The sequence below is a fragment of the Fusarium mangiferae genome, assembly GCF_900044065.1.
Source record: "Fusarium mangiferae strain MRC7560 genome assembly, contig: FMAN_scaffold005, whole genome shotgun sequence".
In the NCBI taxonomy this organism is placed as follows: domain Eukaryota; kingdom Fungi; phylum Ascomycota; class Sordariomycetes; order Hypocreales; family Nectriaceae; genus Fusarium; species Fusarium mangiferae.
Window position 1 is genome coordinate 1 of NW_024573925.1, and position 19,682 is coordinate 19,682.

At 47.7% G+C, this 19,682-nt stretch overlaps 9 protein-coding genes across 9 annotated transcripts; 2 read left to right on the forward strand and 7 right to left on the reverse strand.

Annotated features, from left to right (window-relative positions):
- Positions 1-1,462: 1,462 nt before the first annotated feature.
- FMAN_06913 (uncharacterized protein) lies at positions 1,463-4,772 on the reverse strand (the record flags this gene model as incomplete). The annotated part of the gene is made up of 5 exons (XM_041830472.1): positions 1,463-1,615; positions 2,330-3,550; positions 3,596-3,659; positions 3,714-4,380; positions 4,433-4,772. 5 exons carry the CDS (start codon positions 4,770-4,772, stop codon positions 1,463-1,465), a joined length of 2,445 nt encoding a protein of 814 aa, XP_041681132.1.
- Positions 4,773-4,843: 71 nt separating this feature from the next.
- On the reverse strand, positions 4,844-5,716 carry FMAN_16009 (uncharacterized protein; the record flags this gene model as incomplete). The annotated part of the gene is made up of 4 exons (XM_041830473.1): positions 4,844-4,939; positions 4,987-5,217; positions 5,272-5,494; positions 5,541-5,716. The coding sequence occupies 4 exons, from the start codon at positions 5,714-5,716 to the stop codon at positions 4,844-4,846; spliced, it is 726 nt and encodes a 241-aa protein (XP_041681133.1).
- Positions 5,717-6,961: 1,245 nt separating this feature from the next.
- On the forward strand, positions 6,962-7,576 carry FMAN_06914 (uncharacterized protein; the record flags this gene model as incomplete). The annotated part of the gene is made up of 1 exon (XM_041830474.1): positions 6,962-7,576. One exon carries the CDS (start codon positions 6,962-6,964, stop codon positions 7,574-7,576), a length of 615 nt encoding a protein of 204 aa, XP_041681134.1.
- Positions 7,577-7,881: 305 nt separating this feature from the next.
- Positions 7,882-8,568, reverse strand: FMAN_06915 (uncharacterized protein; the record flags this gene model as incomplete). The annotated part of the gene is made up of 1 exon (XM_041830476.1): positions 7,882-8,568. The coding sequence occupies one exon, from the start codon at positions 8,566-8,568 to the stop codon at positions 7,882-7,884; it is 687 nt and encodes a 228-aa protein (XP_041681135.1).
- Positions 8,569-9,002: 434 nt separating this feature from the next.
- FMAN_06916 (HET-6OR heterokaryon incompatibility protein (het-6OR allele)) lies at positions 9,003-10,964 on the reverse strand (the record flags this gene model as incomplete). Its single annotated transcript, XM_041830477.1, has 1 exon — positions 9,003-10,964. The coding sequence occupies one exon, from the start codon at positions 10,962-10,964 to the stop codon at positions 9,003-9,005; it is 1,962 nt and encodes a 653-aa protein (XP_041681136.1).
- A 586-nt stretch (positions 10,965-11,550) lies between these two features.
- On the forward strand, positions 11,551-11,945 carry FMAN_06917 (uncharacterized protein; the record flags this gene model as incomplete). Its single annotated transcript, XM_041830478.1, has 2 exons — positions 11,551-11,718; positions 11,772-11,945. 2 exons carry the CDS (start codon positions 11,551-11,553, stop codon positions 11,943-11,945), a joined length of 342 nt encoding a protein of 113 aa, XP_041681137.1.
- Positions 11,946-13,710: 1,765 nt separating this feature from the next.
- Positions 13,711-14,178, reverse strand: FMAN_06918 (uncharacterized protein; the record flags this gene model as incomplete). Its single annotated transcript, XM_041830479.1, has 1 exon — positions 13,711-14,178. The coding sequence occupies one exon, from the start codon at positions 14,176-14,178 to the stop codon at positions 13,711-13,713; it is 468 nt and encodes a 155-aa protein (XP_041681138.1).
- A 377-nt stretch (positions 14,179-14,555) lies between these two features.
- FMAN_06919 (uncharacterized protein) lies at positions 14,556-15,488 on the reverse strand (the record flags this gene model as incomplete). The annotated part of the gene is made up of 1 exon (XM_041830480.1): positions 14,556-15,488. The coding sequence occupies one exon, from the start codon at positions 15,486-15,488 to the stop codon at positions 14,556-14,558; it is 933 nt and encodes a 310-aa protein (XP_041681139.1).
- A 345-nt stretch (positions 15,489-15,833) lies between these two features.
- FMAN_06920 (uncharacterized protein) lies at positions 15,834-18,815 on the reverse strand (the record flags this gene model as incomplete). Its single annotated transcript, XM_041830481.1, has 1 exon — positions 15,834-18,815. The coding sequence occupies one exon, from the start codon at positions 18,813-18,815 to the stop codon at positions 15,834-15,836; it is 2,982 nt and encodes a 993-aa protein (XP_041681140.1).
- Positions 18,816-19,682: the final 867 nt, after the last annotated feature.

Sequence of the window (19,682 nt, forward strand, 5' to 3'; positions counted from 1 at the left end):
ACAGTTCGTGCCGGCATACATCTGGTGCCGTCACACAGTTCGTGCCGGCACATAGTCCATGCCCGCATATGTCCTGTTCTGGAAATCTTTTCAGTCACATCATTAGATGTCAAGAATGCGTCTTCTTGGCATTATACTCGTAGCATGAATCATCGGCAGCCTACTCGCATGCGAATGATGCCCTAGAATTTCTGTGAACATACTTCCTGCCCTGGTGTGTTCATCAATTTAGCTGCAAAGGTCAAGGTATAAACATATCCAAGATCAATAAACGTTGTGAAGTGTGAACCTGATCATGGAGGGTTCTCATAGTTTGCTCTCCCTACCTCCGGTTCAATACAGGGGTTCAAACATGAACCCCTGCATGAGTTGCAGGGCCAGGAACGCGGACCTGTCTCCACTTCCTCGGACCCCTGCCGTAGACTCTAGGTAGCAGTGGTACTTCTGCATGCTCACTCACATGGCCAAATTCTGACGACATGGTTGATTACAAAAGGTAGACATGCGCATCCAGAGATCTCCACACGGTAAATTGATGATATATAGTAGGTTCCTCCGCAAGATTCCCGGGAGCGGCTAGATGTCGCTCACAAGAGACTTGCTTGCGGCATGATTGACGCTTTTGGTGACATTATATTTGACCCTTGTGTTCAGGAAAAGTTTCGACAGGCCTTAGCTCACCAAAAATCAGTAACTGAGACGGACTCGACCAGAGAGGAGCACAACATGGCGCAAAATCCGCACATCGGAACTCAAGCACACCGGGGGTTCCAGATCGACAGACGATTTCAGCATCGGGAACGGACGCTAATCAATTGAGGGAGTCGAGCTTGCAAGTAAACTCGGCAATGGAGAAGAGTCTGGTTTCGCAGACGATTTCAGTCTCGAGAACAAGTCCTGCTCCAGAGGCGGGCATCTGTTCGGAGACGAATGTGTCACCGAAAGCGGGCGTAGCTCCATGAAAGAAGCACACTGGGGATCCTCGTCTGACGTCCGATTCCCGCATTATTTCAGAACAATTTATCGCTATTTCGGATGATAGTGATGGACCAAATGCAGACACAGAAGATAGCGCGAGGCAGGCAGATCTCTATGAGGGACTTGTTAGTGACAGGCCTACCGAGGGAAACGATGATATGAAGAGTAAAGAACACGACAAGGATATCACCCGCCCAGGAAATCCAGGTAATCAACACCACAGAGAAGTGGAGCGTAGCTCCCGCATCGATAGCGAGAGGTGTAACAAAGAGCCGAAAGTCAACCACAACTCTGTCTGTTTGGAAGACTTCAACTTACGTGCAGGAACTATACCTAGCCCACAAAGTCATAGCCAGACTGACGGAATGCTGCATGGTGCCTCGCAGCCCACTCTAGGTATCACTTATCGTAACGTATCGAATCCGGGCACCATTTGTGAGCGGAGACTTGGGCGAATCAGAACAAGGGAGCTGTAGACACTGCGCTACTGGAGGACAGCAAGCTGATATTCTTGAGAATACTGGCTCATCAAGCCAACAAGCATCTCGGATAACCATTTCGCAGTTCGAACATGACCACATGCCGCCAAAGCAGCTCGAAAACGAGGATTTGGCGACACTTGCAGCTCAAGCTCGAGCTGTCATGTTCACAGCGTCAGAGGTGTCTGGTAGTTATCGACCGTCGCCTTTTTCCCGAGAGCAAGGTATTGCTCATGCGAGTGGACAGAGTGCCAGACCACAACTTAGAAATTCTGTCGAGCTCGAACCCGAGGTCATTCAAAGGACATATGGTACGGAGTCGAATTCGTAAGTACCTCTACCTGCAGACGTGGGACGCTGTCTACAGCAGCGGGGGAGTGATGGCTATCGTAAAATATCTATGTAGGTCTTCTGCGGCCGAAATCGGGCTAGTTCTGTGGGCGTCAAAATGACGGATTAACCGCTTGGAACCAATCGGATTTCCGTTTGTAGAGCATGCGAAGAGAACGATTTGGATGAAGTATTCGTTTTAAGTTCTAGGAATAATGGAGGGAAACAGGAGCCAGTGTGAATTTTGGTAATGTGAGTAAGCGATAAGATAACCCAGCGATACTAATGTAACGCCAACTCTTGACGCTGTTGGCATGTAACGAAGCTCATAAAACGGAGGACAGAGCGTCTGTGTGGCCCTAAAATATCAATGACCTGTTATCAGTGCCCGAGGTGGTTTCAAGTGAGATAGAGTGGAGATGATAGATCAGCATTATAAAGATGAGCCTGCTATTGTAATATCATCCCTTCCTACTAAGGTATCGACATTATCCGTTTCTTCAACACATATAAGCACATCGGTTTCTTCTTCTCCTTCTTACATAGCTCTTCTTTTTCGGTTTGTGTTCTTCAATCAACTTTGGGTGCAATTCCTTCTCCGTGACCCACCAATCCTCCCATTTTGGGCGACCATCCCAGTGCAATCGATACTCCGCCTTACCATTTCGGATTCGAGTCCGTAAGACCTCGACGCCATCCTTGAAACCTCTATAGCTCTCTTCAAAATCCTGGACGAGTTCTTCATCCAGTATGTTCTCCCTCGGCTCCCAGCCATAACTTCCATCTAGCCATTTTAAATAGAACAAATCTTTGCCCCATCTCCCGAGTAGACAATCAACAGAATACGTTTGTTCTTGGAGAGGGTCTTGCTGACAGTGCACTACTGCACCACGGTGGCTCAGATCCTTGGTCACGACCCCCTTTGCATCGCTGTCTGGTGCCGTCAAAGAGTCCAGGTCGAAAGTAGCGCTGGGCTCCCCTTCTGAAACTAGTAGAGGATCAATGGGTACCATTATCCCAGTCATTCGTGATGGGGACTGCTCAGTCGACAGAGTCTCTTTCATGTGACCTAGATTGGAGGCAGAGCTAAGAACGAGGCCTGCTACCTGATTCTCATTGTCTGTGCAATAGGGAGAACTGCCCAACAAGGTTGGGAAAGCGTACATTTCTTGGGTCTCAGATTGGGCATATTCCAGCAATGGACTATTAGATAAAGAATCAGGGGGATCCGTTGGCGAACGGCTGTCTTGAGTTTGCGCATAGTCTGAGTCATATAGGTGCCTAGAATCGAGAAGTTTGGTGTCAGGCACAAATGGTATCACCTTGAGCCCCACGGACTGCTCGATGCCGACTCGCTTCGACTTTCGTGGTCGCTCTGGTGGGCGTTCATCCTCGTTCGAACAAGTCTTACGCTTTCCGATCACTGCTGTCTTTTCGAAAATACTGTGGATATCACCTTGATGATACCAAAAGTCTTTCTCGAATTGGACTTCCACCGGACACTTTGGATGAGGGCAGGAAATCGTCTGTCCTTGCTGTTGAACGAGATATGTTGCAAGACACCGAGAAATATGGCGCTTCCAGGCATCCTGGTCGGACCATTGACGCATTCTCTCTTCCACGGGAAGATCTGTTCTTCCCAGATGAACAGGACAGTAACCAGCACATGCGACCGCGTGACGGTGAGTGACTGGATTACATCGAACTGGGAATGATACTTTCTCAACATGGTCTTTGCAGTGAGCCACCCAAGAAGCTTCGCCCTTGAGCCAAGTGCTGCATAGAAAGCAAAATCTAGCGAATCCCACTTCCTCAACGTAGGCTTTCTCCTGGCATCGATAGATATGCCGCCATCTGTCTTTTTTAGGTACCCTGATTGATGTCAGTGAGCAGTGATCGTGGCCTCATGATGAGTAGCTTTCTTACTTCAACATATTTTTGCGGCAGGTTGCAACAGGGCAGCAGCCCTGTACAGGGCGGAGCTCTTTCTGATAGGCCACAGGATGATGATTTGATCTGAGTGAAACGAGGTCTCGAAGGGCGTTGATCCATTCAGGACTTCGAGGCCAGGCTTTCATTTGCAGACTGTATGCGAGACGTACACGTTCTTCTGGAAGCACGTGACTGATGCGGTTGAAGTGATTCTGGCGCCAATCGCATTGCTCATGATCGTCTTGGCCGATATCATACAAGACCTTTTGTGTCGTCTGGAATTCTTTCAGCTTCTTGTTCTCGAACAGCAGCCTTTCTCTGTAGGCGACCTTGCGTTGTAGTTCGAGCTGTTGTTGGTCCTCCAGTGACGTTGACGTCTCGAGCTCCAAGTTGATTTCGTTGATCTTGTTGGTCAGGGAAATATATTCCAGGCTTTTCTGTAATTCTTTCGTTTCCTTTGCGGGAAGCGAAAAATGAAGGCCGGGGTTTCTTCCTGCTGATGCTGATCTAAAGTCCTCCGCTAAATCGGCCCGAAGTTGCATGCCAAGGTAGCTTCCTGCGCCATCCACCGTAGAAACACTGCCGAGGTATTTGTTGACAAGTACGTTGGTGTTATTCTGTGACGCAAACCGTAGCACTTGGCCCAGTGAATAACCGTTATCTAGGAAGTAGTGAGTTATTTAAGTAGCGCCAAAACGATGAGACTTGCATACCGTTCACTTTGATGAGAGCCTCCCGGCGTACGGCATGCAACCCTAGCTGCGCAGTAAAACCTGCACGGTTTCCCCAGTCTGAGAACTGAGAGACCCATGATTGGGGATTCTTTGGCTTTGTTTTGGGTCCCGAGGAGGACCATTCCGGGAACACTGGTTTTTCTCGTACATCGGCAGCCCATGGAAGGATGCGAAAGTTACCGTTCTTTGGTGGTTCAAGCGACAGGACTTGTTCGATCGTGTCCAGGTCGGCGAATGCGTGTGATGCAATCAGATTGGCCAACCAATGTAACATGGGCTGTGCGAAAAGAGGTGGTGGGAGACCGTCCGGTCCCGTCATGTGCTCTGCGAATGGATGCTCAGGCCCAGAATCATTTTAGTGGTGTCCGTAATCATCAGTACCAAAGGAACTCACTGGTTGACATTTATCGCTTTGCAGATCTCCCTGGTAAATTTTAGACGAAACTCTGGACATCCATCTTTCCATGACAAGATGCATTGCATATCCTGTAGCAAGTCAGAATCAATCGCCTTTAGTTATTAAAGTGACGTACTTGGTATGTTGCCTGACATATCTCCTGACATCGCGCGGAGGTAAAGCAGTGTGTATTCAGTAAGTTTGCGTTGTCGACTCGGCTTCCTTCATGCACATAGTCGTGAAAGTCATTGGTCCAGAGTCGATTTTGCATGTGGACATAGTTCTCGATGGTGATGAAAGCTTTTTTTCTCTGACCTCTCTTCCCGGTAAGGAGGCCGATCTTATTCGCGAGCTCGCCTTCGATGTACTGGAATATATCAGCAAGGGAAGTTGTTCACAAGATGTTTACACAAACACGTACCGGAGCCATGGACCTCTCAACGTCGAAAGTTATATACGTATGGTTTGCACGTTCCCACGCATTGCAAAATCTTCGCATTGCACTGCGAATACTACCGGCTGTGGGCATCTGTTTACCATTTTCTTGGGGAAGCCGTCCTCTTTTAGATCTCCCAAGGAACTCTGCAAAATGTTTCAAGGTCTGCATGTCCTGTGGTGTCGACCCTGGGAACTTTCTCTCATACCTGGACCAAGTTAATGGTGATCAGCCAACATTTGGACTTTACTCACGCTTCCCACAATCTAAGCTCGCGGTCATATCTTTCTTTGCTTCGTTCCGCGAGGTTTCTTCTCACTGGGTGCGGATCAAGTTGGGAACGGTCGTGGGAAAGGCCATTCAGTATTGCCCTCTCCACAAGCTCATCGGGGTTTTGGGCTTTTCGCCCACGCCGCTTATCATTAGACATCGAAGAGGTTTTAAAAACGAGAGAAGAGTGATTTGAAGTCAATCAAGTTATATGGTAGGGAAGAGGTCTGAGTTGGGGAAGATTGGAGATTGCGATGGGCCATGACACCCTCTTATAGAGAACGCTGGGAGAGACTGGGCAGACAACTCGGGCAGTACAGCTGTCTTGTTGCTTTCGGGCTGGTTTCACTTCGCGTACACAGTCAGAATTGGATGGTGACGATTCCGAGCACCCCAGGTCTACGCGGGAAGGGAACCCTGGTGGCTCAGGCGGCCCGCCTGAGCTGGGGGTGAGCAACTCCTGAGCCAAACCTGAGGGGAGCCTGAGCTACCCTCCATAAAGCGGCGATGCCTGGTCGTCGATATTCCGTTTTCAAAACAACGAGTACAATATACAAAGCGGAGGTTATACAGAGTACAGTCCTGTGGAATTACTAAAAAAGGCACTGCTATTCCGAACAGCATGTATATCACGCAAACGCCTGCTGGAAACCTGATTGATGAGGACATGTTCCTTCAGGACGAGCGGGGAGGCATTTTCATCGTGGTGAACGCGCTGCTCAAAGCCACTGCATACTTCTCCCTTATTGAGATGATGATTATTGCGCGGCGGGACATATCCCCAAATGGCTTTAATTCGATCTGCGTTGGCCAGAGGGGAATTCATGAACCAAGAATTTTGCTGCTTCCTTAAGCTCTAGGGTAATCTAGCCAAGCAGCCGTTGAAGCCTATAAATAGCACAAGGCTTTGTATTGTGGCTGGGCATTGGCAGGCAAAATGCATATTGAAGATCAGGCAGACTCTGCATAATTATCGTTGATGATTAGCCAATAGAAGTGCTTAGAAATTGTTAATGAACTCTGATTGTGGGTGAATTATGCGCTTAGTCACCTATCGTTCAATCTCGATTGGACAAGCTTAGCGGTGCATAAATTCGTTGTGCATCGTAGTGCTTACGCTGCTGCCTCGAAGGATTTCAATCGGTGACAGAATAACTGCCTAGAAGATGCCGATCAATCAATCTGCCTTCTATTTGAGAACGCCGAGAGGATATGGTGGAAGATGACACGCATGCCATAGCCATTCATCCTCCGAGATGATACATATCATCAGGGCAGTGCATCTCAAGGTCGTCTAGGACTTGGGGTATAAGTATTCGATCATCCCACTAATGCTGATAATGATGCATCTCATCGCAACACAGTACAATTTATACCTCAGATACACAATTAAAAACAGCCCAATATGACAGCCATCAACTCAGCGGCAGTCTTCCATCCCACCAGGGACTTCCTCCTCTTCTCAGCCGCCGTTGGCCTCCCCCTCAACTTCGTCCGCTTCTGCATCATGGTCCGACCCGTCGCCTTCTTCACTTTCATCCTGCTCATCTTCTCCGCCATCTTTGGCTTCACCATGAAACGCCTCCATCGTCAAGGCGCGCACCTCAAAGCAACCTTCGCCACGCCCATCACCGACCCATTAAATTGTCTCATCGCCGATGTATTAATGGGCATCCTGTCACTCTTGACTCTCAGCTTCACCTGGACGCATAACAGGTGGCAGGATACTGGGGAGACTTTTCTGGTGGCTTATTCCTCGACTCCACTGATGTTTAACATGTTTCTTCATTTTTACCTGGTGCTGGTTGTGTTGTTTAGGACAAGTCATATGAAGGATATTGTGAAGGAGCTCGTGGGGGACTTTGTGTCGAGCTCGCCTCAGCCTTGCCCGCACTGTCATGGTCGACCGGAATATCACGATGAGCACGATGAAGAGCAGACTTTAGTCACTCCTCCCGCTGGAGATCATGAGGAGGCGCATGAGGGCGGGGCTGGCCCTTCGACCGTCTGGAGCCGATAGATACAGCTTCGCCCACAACGGTAAAAGCCTTGCAAAGGTTACTCTCTACTATATCAAGTTTGCATCTTGCTTGGGAAATCTTTCACCTATTAGCCGGCGACGATGATCTGGGGGTTGGATCAGTGGTATTATGATTTTTATGTAGCCGCACCAGTCAATATCGTCAGCCGTTATTCCATTTCATTGCGCCCCTCAAACAGAACCACAGGTACTAATGTTCCTGTATTTTGTCTCCGTATTATCCGACCCTAGATGCTTTAAGTCACAGCTAAATTGACAATATGTATCCTGTTCTCGGTCCTTGACTAATTCGCAGGCAGTTGCGCAGCAGTTGTCACCCATCCATAGATCGACCAATTCTTCTCCTCATTCCTCCATTCCTTAACCCACGTATACCCAGCCTTCTCCAAGACACGCTTACTTGCTCCATTCTCCTTGATAGTCTCCGCAGCACATCGCTCCGTAATAGAACCATTCACACTGGCTACTATCTCTTCCTCACTCAGTGTTGTCCTATCCACAGCGATAGAATACTCCGCCCGCGGTAGCTCCCACCAAATGTTCATAAACGCGACAAGGAACTCGGTAGCGTATCCCTTCCCCCAAGCCTCCTTGCGGAACGCGTATCCAATCGCCGGCCAGCCAAGCTCACACTCTCGCCTGTATGTGCCACCAGCTCCGATGACTTCGCCTGTTTCAACGAGACTGATGACGTAGTACAAGTTGGTCTCGTCGTGCGGTGGGAGTCTTTGTGCAGCCCATTTCTCGGTTTCCTCGAGATCCTTGTCTGGGGCGCCTTGTGCAGTCCACATCATGACTTCTTTCTGGGCGCGCATGGGGAAAAGGTCTTTTGCGGCATCTTGGTAGAATGGCCTGAGAACGAGACGCTTAGTTCTTACAGTCGGGCGTTCTTCAAATGGTGGGTAAGGCAGTTTCGTAAGAGTGGTTTTGATCTGTATGAAATCTGGGTTCTCTGGTTGATTTACTGTCATTTTGACAAGACTTGGTGACTGAAGTACACCACGCAATGCTGGGAGCTTAGACGAGAGTGACCAGGTGGAGGCAAAACAAAGATGATCAGAGAGCAAAGCCTCAGGGGAGATGCCGTATATTTGTCGCTTTTATGCTTCAGGGCATCATAAAGTCACAGTAAAGTAGCTATCGTCTTTATTGGCTGTTTTCTTTACTGATCTTGACTCATTCCCTATATCGCGCAGCAAGACTCTGAGTCAGCCGACATCGGCGCCGTAGCCAAGGGTCTAGCTAGACCAAAGGTAGCAGGTTAGACAGCCACTAACGTCTCGTGATCCACTTCAGAATTAGGACAAGAAGGGATATATTCGCGCGAGAGTCGTAGGAACTAGCAGATGAAGGGGAAATTGAACGTTTGGCTGAAGAATTACGGGGTGAGAAGAATGATACTCAATCAGTGGAGCCAGAAAGTCTGTTTCTTCTTTCCCGTCACTTCACCGTCCATAATACCATCGCAGTATGCTTCGCCGACATACTGGAACTCATCACGCCCGCTCGATCCTTCCAAAGGCCGCAGGACAAAGGGAATTCGCCCGCCACAAAAAACAACAACGACATCACCAGACCTGCCTTCCATTGGACCCATACCCAAATATCCCACTTTTGTGAGAAATGGTCGCTTGCCCTGCATCTTCCTCATGCTCTCACGATAGTTATGCTTCGTATCTGCGCCCCGATGTTCTTCCTCCCACTGCAGGTATCTCTCTGAAACATCTTCTCCTGTAGCTGCCAGTCTGGCCATTTCGTCGAAAAGCTGGAGTTCCTGCAGAAACTGCGCGTGGAACCTAGCTACATCCATTTTCGCTCTCTGCTGATCCCCTTCCCATGTCCAGTAGATGTCTCCAATAGGCACACGCCATCGCGCATCTTCTTTTCGAAGTTGGGTTCCTTTGTTCTCAGATTTACTCATGGACTTCTGCCAAAAATCGTCTATCTGGGCCATATAGCCAAGATGTCTCTCGTAGTCCCAGCTCATGTCCGTCCAGCCATCACCTTCGGCTATTTCCTCGATCACATCAACAGTATAACCTCGAAGTCCCAGAATATCCGAGTTGTCATTGGGGTTTTGAACGACCTCGACAACACTATCGTGACCGGACGCAGCAAAAAGATGTTTGTCCATACGCTCGTTGATATTGTAGAACGAACGACTGAGGTTAGATCGCCAGTCGGGAACCCACGACGGTAAATGTGAAAGCTCATCAAGTTTCGGAAACTGAGAGTAGCACAGTAGGTCCATCCGTCCACTTTTCTCGATCAACGTGCGCGCCGTCCGCGTTAGGATACGTTCCGTACTTTCCTCATAGTTTGGCTGGATCCCAAGTTTCTCAGCGTCTGCGGCAAGGCCAAGCAGGGCAAAGATGCGGTCACGATGTACAGTCGCATTCGTCTCAAGCTCAACGAATAGTCTCCGCAGCAACATGTACAGCTCGTCATCTTTATGCTTCTGATGGCGTGAACGACAACCAAACAACCGTGCTGTTGGTTCAGAAGATACTTCAGACAGTCGCTCCAAAGGCATCTCAGGCGGTTGAAGATGCTCATAGTCGCCCTGTGGCATGTTGCCTATCGCGGTCTGAAGCAGCAGTACCGCGAATTTGACAAAGTCCACGGGTATCGTTTTTGTGCCGCATACAAAGATGGTATCGGGACACAAACAAAACTCCTGGATGATCCAGACTCGCGAAAAGTACGGTCGCTCAAACCATCTTTTCAACGTCATTTGCTTTAACAAAGGAGCAAAGGCCTCTACAGTGCCGGCCAACAAGCTTTGGAAGCTCACAGTAGTCTTATCAGAAGGGTCCTTGTTTCTTCCCAATGCTGATATCAGGTAATAGCTCTGTGGGTTCATGTAGTTCTCCAGTCCAAACTCCCTCGCCCTTTGCCCAATGTCTTGCCATGCTTCCATCAGCTCGTCTGAGCCATCTTGAGCTGGACCAAGCCAAACTAACACTTGTGTGGCAGATGAGTAGATACTTCCCATCATCGCGACCTGCTGGCCTTTTTCTTTATTATCTGCCTGGTTGATACAGATCTGATCGATCCACAGCGTTATCACCTCGTCTGGCTTGCGGAAATGACGCATTGCCGTCTCCAACGACTCCGTGATGGGTATAGAGTGCTCTTCATCATCATTTAAGTTGGATATGTGGATTGATTGAGTTTTGTCGCCTAAGCCCCAAACATACGAGAGAGCTATGTAGGGTGAGGGGCTTCCAATGGAGGTTGTGTATAGATGAGCGGCCAGGCGGCTATCAACCAGACCTAGTGAGGGGTAGAGATCTAGCAGCCTGATCTCGGTTGATGCCGTCTGCAGTTCCACTGAGCCATAATCGAAAGCCTGGAATTGGTTCATGGCGAGCTTGGATTGAGTTTGAGAGATCATCAAGGTCAGCGCAGATGTTGAGGCGGGGTACTGACCTCACAGTACAGCACACACGTCAATAGCGTCAACGCCACGCTGACAAGCTGAGACAGAGAAAGTTGCCGTGCACGACCTCGCAGCCAATTGATCAAGTTTCACGTCACGTAAATTGCCGCCTAATAACCATTCTCCTGCCCGCGTCATTTTGTTGAGGTATTGCGGTTCTTCGTGGATAGGTTTGATAGGATAGTAGTACAGCGCTAAATCTTGAAAGGGCTTGCGATCGGCGGTGAGATTGCAGCTGAAGCTGAGACATACATCAGCTAGCTTACATAGTCGCAACTATCATGTTGATCTGATAATCGAAGTGGAACTAATCGTCATTTTCAATACAAAGAAGGCTAGTTAGTTAATTTAGGTGCAGGATTGCCATTTTGACATACGTCAGTGAAGGATACGGCACATTCACAATTTGCCTATAAATTCCCACTCCTGGCTCCTCATTCTCCAACCCTTCTCTCACTCATCAACTCATACATCAGGACCTCCATTACACAGCATCCTCACTCTTATCGCAATGTCCGACCCAGCCAGCCAACTTCGCATCCAAGACAGCAAGGAGAAGCTGCAGCAAGCGTACAGCTACGCAGTCAGCGCCAAACAAGAGGCCGAATCCAATTTCAAGCAAGAGGAAGATGCTGGGATCACCGACGGCCAGGACTTCAACCAGTGGACTATTCAAAATGTAAGTCTCTACAAGTCTTCTTCAAACGGGATATGTGCCTGACCAGACGATAGGCGCCTGCCTACCACGCAGCACTGAATACTTACCAAGCTTCAAAGGCTGCGTACGATGCGGCACTTCAACATGGTGACAATGAGGCGTTCGTTGCCTGGAATCAGAAGTACAGAGAGGCAGTGTTGGGAGATAACCCTGCAAGGCCCGATTACAACGTTCTTGTCGAGCCTTGATTCATAGGATACATACATCAATGTCATGGTGTTATTGCTGATAGCAAATTGCTCGCTTATCTGTCAGGTTATGGTACAAATTTCTAAATAGTCAAGTGAAATTGCTATTAAGTGCTTGAATACGACATAGACATAAAGATGAACAACAATAATTTCAATAGTCAAGGGCCTGTCAACCTGTAACATTTATCCAGCTTAGCATTTTTGTCTTAATGCGAGGGAACTTGGCTGATATCATGCTTCCGAAGCATACCAAGGATTCCGGCAAGTCAGCATAATTGCCGTTTCTTAGTCATCTATCAGCCAGCAAGTGTCCTAGATATCGACCTCCTCAGATATCTTCCTCCTCAGATCCTCATCTATGTCCAGCTTCATCCTCTCCGCAAGTTCCAGCCAGCGACTTTCATCGCCACGGCGCCACGTGGAAAGATTCCTCTGACACAAAAGCTCCAGGAAGACGTCACGTGGTGTCCTCGAATAGTCGATCTTGAAAGCCTCCTTGACTCTCTTATAATCCGTCGAAATATTTAGGAGCGCATAAATGATGTCCTGCTCCCTCGTGCATTGAAATTCTCCACGGATACATACGGATAGCCAGCGATACAAATTGTTGATCTCGGTGGAGCGGAACAACCGGGCCATCAAGTGCTGATTCGCTGGGCTTTGCGAAAAGTCATCGCTATACGTGTCGTTCTGGCAGTTGAGACCAGCCAGGGCCCTCTCAAACCTGTGGTCGGGGATGGATTTGTGGCCGCACCATACTACATAGCTCTTTGCGAGGTACAGTTCTTGTATGATCCAGACTCGGCGCCAGTATCTTCGATGACAAAGGGAAAGAAGAGCTTTCAACTCGCACGAGTCTTTGCTGGAGGCGTCTGGTGTGTCGTTGTGGAACATCTATTGTGTTAAACCTGAAGTGTATTTTCTAACCTTATAATTGACTTATAAACTTAATACCGCTATAGCCTTCTAATTTCCCTAAACCTTTACTTAATTTAATTTTATTTTTAGCCTAATAGTGCTAATATATATATTATTATAAAACTTTCTATTAAGCTTTTTTTATATATTAATATTTCTTAATAAATCTAATAGCTATATACTATATTTATAAGAAGTTTATTTTAATAAATTACTATTTATACCTTAAATATAAATATAATTTAAGTTTTATTTCTTTAAATTAGCTATTTAGCTGCTTTTTAAATTATCTCTTTTAATTTTAATAGCTTTTTTAATGCCTTTTTCTTTTATTAAATAGCTAAAATAACCTCTTTAGGAAATTTACTAAAGGCTACTATAAAAGTAATAATCTTATAATTAAAAAGAGCTAGCTAAATAAAGAATTTACTATTAAGCTTATAGAAGTCCTATATATAGATTAACTATATAATAGCCTTATTATACTTTTTAAAAGGCTTATAGATATAATTACTTTATAGAATTTCTTTATATATTAATATAGCTTAAAATATAATTATAGCTTTATTAATATAATTATTAATATTTACTATTTAATAAGATATATATTAATATAAGATTAATTTTATTAAAAATAATATTTTAAAGATTAAGGATATTTATAGTATTAAATTAACCTTTTTTAGCTATAAAATTAAAGGTTTTTATATACCTTTAAGGCTAGCTAAAGAGTTATTATTTAGGTTTTTCTCTTATTAGCTTTATATTATAGTAATTAATTAAATATTTTAATATAATATTTAAATTATAAGTTAGAAGTATTATTTACTGCTAAGACCTGTAGCTAAGAGCTTAATCTGGCCGAGAGAAGATAGTTATAGAACATTATATATATGGCCAGATTACTATCGTCTCTGGCTGGGCCGAGCCATGATATGACACCGACTGCGTTTGTAAATATCTCGCCCATCATGGCGACTTGCTGGCTCTTCTCTTGGACGTCTGACTGGTTGATACATATTGCATCCACCCAAAGCCATTGGTCTTCGGTTGGCTTTCTTATGTTATTTAGGGCATCATAGAGGTTCATACGAATCTGAACGTGATGGTCATCGATAGTGATGAAAGGATCATTCTTGCTTTCGTCTTCCCATTCATATGACAGAGCATGATATTCTGCCCCATCCCGCGCCACAGGCCGGAGGGTGCATAGAATTGGATCATCGCCTCTTCCACGCTCGAGGGTAAGTATGCGAATCTCGGTCGTTGGCGCAAGGGAGCTATAGTCAATATCAAGGCCCTTCTCCGCCATGTTTGTTAATCTTCGGAACTGTGCAACTTTCGAACCATGAGTAAGACGTGGACTGTAACAGTCAGCTGGGCTTGGGAGACGGAGGCGGAGTTGATGCCTGGAAATGCATTGATACCTTATACTACCGTGAGCAATACGCATTAGCGGGTCCCGATTTGCTGACCAGAGGTTATCTCAGCTGACCTTCGGGAAATACCTACAACAGAACAACTACTTAGGTGTGATTTCAAGTCGTATTCAATCTCACAAGAATCCTACGCCGTTTCAACCAAAGGCTCGGAGTCCTAAGGGTTGACGTGAATGCCTGTACAAGAGGCTGCACCAGTTTGCACCCACAAAGACCATCTGCAGAGTCATCCTTACCCCATTCCCATGACCTATTTGTCTAACTGTAACGATCGATATTCTTTAACTAGTCGTTCAACTGCATCTTGAACAGAATATCGACGATAGCCACCTAGCAAAGCTTCCTCCTCCACATCGGGCTCATACACCTTAATACTCCGCCCAGCCCAAAGAGCCGATTCCGGCACTAGAGGATGTTCCTGGTCTGTGACCGAGACTGGTACATCGTTGCCTACAGCAGAGAATATAAGGCTAAAGAATTCCGCAAATGTCATATTCTCACCCCCAATAAGGATCGTTCTGCCGGATACAGACTCGCTCCTTTCCAGCGCAGCAACAGCCGCCGTTGCCAGCGCTCTGATAGAAACAAAGTTGGAGTTTGCGTCGATCACAGAGGGTCCCATACCTAGCTTTCCTTCGGCGAATTGGACGTACGCAGAAAAGATGGGCGAGTGCAAGCCTGGTACGGCACCGACGACCCATGGCGCATCTAGACTACAGGCGTGGAAACCCGGTCCTGAGAGTGACGCAATACCCTCAGCTACAATCTTTCGTGATCGAATGTACGGCGTCTTTTCAATCAACTCGGGTGCAATGTGCCAATAGAAGCTACCGATGTACACAAATCTCTTGACTCCAGCGTCCCGTGCTCTTTTAGCAAAGGCAATTGCACTCTCGGCGGACTGTAGGTAGTACTCGTCCGGCGAGACATTCTCAGGCATGTGGCGCATGTCGGCGCCAGCTGAGAAGACGACGCTGTCAAATGCTGAGAGCATTTCCGAATTGTATTCTCCAGTAGTGTAGTCGACTTGAAAAAAGGGCAGATCCGATAAGATGGGGACGTCTTTGACTGGCTTGCGACCACTGATGGCCACGGCGTAGCCGCGGGAATGAGCCTCTAGGGCGATATACCCGCCGATCGTTCCTGTGCCACCAACAACGAGGATGTTCTTTGCTTGAGCCATTGATTGAGGTTTTGATGAAGTGGAAATTGTTTTGATGTACTAACCGTGGATACTTGTCGAGATTTGCAAGCTTCTTTTATACATTAGCTTACCTTTTGGTCGAGGGATCACTAACTGTAAATTAGCGCAGGTAGCTAATAATAACTCCATTTTCATAAGTTAACGTTTATTGTCTCCGCACGACGCGTGGATCCTCAGGCTTTAATGCCATGCATTTTAGTTTCCCTCCGTTCCCAGGTTCGTTTCCCTCTGCTTATAAATCCAATTATGACAAATTCGTCCGGTGGTTCGGGCGAAGCTATGGCCTCCACTACCTCAATGCGGTTCTAATACATGCATCTCAAATTAAGCATATTCTCTAATCACACTCACAGGTTCCACATACTCCCCGAGAGGCTTATATACAACGTCATCGTAGCCAAAAGCTTTCGGTCCTCCAATCTCAATACCAGAAGGTGTCCTAGTCCATTGTGGTGAGCACGTAATGCCCAAGACCGTCACTCTATAACCGTATTTGAACTCTGGAACACCCAGTGCTCTACCAGAGCCATTATCTAGCACAGCAATGAGATCAGGAACCGAGGCGATGATCTTGGTTTCAGACCCGTCAGCAGAGGTGTGCTCAGCAAGAATGTTCTCGTTCTTGAACGGGATTCGCAATGTTCCTCCTGAGACTACAGGTGTCATTCGCTCTGATCCACCACCCTCGTCGACATGCTCATCGAATGCTTCGATGCATAGAGCGCCGTGCGAGTGCCCTTTGTATAGTCTTCGCTCGACTTCTACAATCTTTCCTCGAAATAGCACCCTGGCTGACTTCAACCCACCAGCCTCTTCGATGATAGACTCTGCGACTGTTGAGAGCTGGTTACTGTAAACACTGCGGGCGATGCATCTGCCTATCCTCCAAGCAAGAGAACAGGTGTTAAGCACGCCATATCTTCGCACGTACTCGGTAGTAGTGGGTTTAGCGGCCATGCCGACTCGGCTTCCCATCTCGGAACACGACGCTCTCAATGCTCTATCAACAATCTCGTCGTCTGGCGCTCGAGTCATGATGATACTCTTGCCGTCGCCAGAGTCAATAGCACAGGGAACGAGCTCGAGTGGTTTATGTACCGCGAGTGTAGTCTGCCAGTATGTAGGATATGCTCGACCCATCCAGTCGCCGTCAATCACGGGTGCATCGAAGAACCGTGAGGAGCCAACGAGCATCGGTTCCATACCGTTGGCACCGCCAATCTCTAGTCCCATGACAGCGTCGATACTTTTATGGCCGAGATACTCCATGAGTACGTTGAATGCTTCGACTGTCTCGGTCGACTGTAGCCGCTCTACCGACACGGCAGGAGATCCCATGTGGCCGCCCCAGTAGATAAGGGCATCATCCTTCAGGGAAGACTGGTCGATGATGCGGATGACATGGCCTTGTCGTATAATATCCCGCAGTTGGATGAAGCTAGGAGCTGGAGTGCCGCCACCCGCGCAGCCGAGCACATAGCATCCATCAGCCAGCCAAGCCAGATCGGTTTCATTGAGTATCCACTCAGGAACGCCCTCATCGTTGATCTTGATGGTCGGAGTGTATGTAAAAGGATCAACCGGGATATCCTCTATAGTCTTGACAGCTCGATTCTTTTGCCCTTCAGGTTCGTCACTGACTTCGTCATCATTGTCAACAGCCTCGAGCTCCAGTTCTGATACATAGCCCTTGAAGTCAACGTCACCCACTGCTTTAACAATGGTTCTAACCTGATGAGAGACGTATTGCAGTGGAATACTCTCCACATTCGCCATGGTGATACTCTCGGGGATGGCACCAGCTTGAATGGCTCTTTCGACGGCCATCGTCTTTGCGCGCTCAAGAGCCTGCGACTCCGTCTGGTGGGCTGTGCTCTGAACGATATCAACGTCACCGCTGACTCGAGAAATAGCAGCACCGATGGCATTCGCCACGTCGTGGAATGGCGGGAGGATGACCTTCGAGGCACCTGAGATATCCTCTGGTGCAAGAACAGCACCTCCGCCTACCAGAAGGACGGGGAGAGGATCAGCAGAGGTCTTGATGACATCGACAGCGCCATCCAGTAGAGTCTTGATGCAGTCTTTTGCAGATTGGACAAACTCGGGTTTCAGCTCCGCGAGTCTGCTCTTATCACCCATATCTGCTCTTCCTAGAGCAACAGCGATATCAGATGCCGTGCATGTATTGCCACCAAAGACGAGAGCCTCTTCAACAAGGTAGTGGCCCACTGACTCAGGGCCGACCTTGACTTTTCCATCGACGCTGCGCACAAGTGAACCTCCACCAAGTCCAACGGAGTGCAGATGAGGCATTGAATAATTCACCCGCACGCCAGCGACTGTGACGTAGGCGGAAGCTTGTCTTGGAAGCCCGCTTGGTAGGATCACGCCAATATCAGCTGTCGTTCCACCGATATCCACGACGATTGCAGAAGAGTTGCCGCCAACATCAATACCAGCCAAGTATGCAGCTCCTCTCATCGAGTTGGTCGCTCCAGATGCAAACGTCCTAATTGGTATCCTAGCTGCAGCTGCAGCATCAAGTGTAGTCCCGTCATTCTGAGTAATGAACAGTGGACATGTCAAGTTGAGCTTCTTCTTGGCTTGATTGAACCTCCTCATTGTCTTTCGAGCATATTGAAGTATAGCAGCATTGAGGATACTGGCGTTTTCACGCTCGAGGAAGCCAATGTTCGCCACCTCGTGAGAACAAACGACGTCAATCCCTGGAATTTCCTGTAGGATAATATCTCTGACGCGGCTCTCTTGCTTGAACACTTCGTCAATTGGAGAAAAAACGCCGGCGACCACAACAGCTTTCAGATTCTCTGCCTTGATCTTTTCGCATTCAGCAATCACCTGGGCTTCTTTGACGGGCGCTTCCTGAGACCCATCAATATGCAGACCTCCATCGATGATGCCGCAATATCCCTTGATGATGGCCGCGAGATCGGGCGGAAAGTCTGAGAATGGCGGAACTTCTCGGAGAAACGAACGCGACAGTCTCAAGACGCCGACCTTCTGAAGTCGCCGGGCATCTCTCTCCACAACTGCATTGATAAAGTGTGTTGTGCCGACGGTGATGCTCGCTATCCGCTGGGGAACTATGTTGCCAGACTCAATGACAGCTCTAATAGCAGTCTCGATTCCAGCAGTCGCATCTGGCGTGGTGGGAGTTTTCTTAAAAGCGATGACTCCGCGTTGGGCATCGCCTTGAGCAGCGAGGCCGACGTCTATGGCGACGGCGTCGGTATTGGTACCGCCGACGTCGACTCCTATGCGTACAGATTTACTTAGAGTCATGGCGGACAGGGTTTAGAGCTCGAAATTTGAAACTTGTGCAGTAATCTCCCAACAACAAATTTGCAAGTGAGGATAGTCGACACTTTTCTCATATAGAAGATCGTCTCTTGCATCATTGCTACCATAGAAAGTGGAGCAATACGGTTAGGTTACATGGACAAATCGCGAGGTTCCATGCATCTGCGGGGTTTCTACCGCGATATCTCTCGCATCTAGAAGATAACGTTGCGGGGTTAACTTAGACGAACATCTCTGAACTCTCTTGCTTGCTCAAACGGTGCAATTGTCCCGAGCAAGTGGTTCCCCTATCTTCGGTCAACTTTGGTCGGGTTGAAACGATCCGAGTCCGTTGATCATCGTCAATTATCAGGCTAAATGCCGCGGCATCTCCAAATTGGGAATGCCGAAACGGCAGTTGATGTCGGGCTACATGAATTATCTCTCTATCTATAACTTATCTTGGTCTGTCCATCCTTTACCAACGAATCGGATAATTTCTCTTCTAATTGCAATACCACCTGGTCGGCAAGGCCATATGTGATACGACAGATTCGTTCCGGCATCCGGGCTCCGGATCTCATCTACCGGATATGAGTCCTTTTTCTGGAACAGCGTTACGCAAGGCTCAACGTAGGGAGGGTAGCACAAGACGGCACCAAATCATTATCTGTCGGTTTGGAACCCCTCTTTTCGGACCTCGCACAATGTAACCCAACCTGATGGTAGTGGCAATGGGTGCTTGCTTGTCTCCAAGACACTAATAGTGATAAGAGACCTCATAAAATGAATGAGAACCCACAAACCCTATTGCGATCCGAACGGGTCACCTCAATAGGACCAAGTTCTAGTATCCGTCACAGCTCCGAC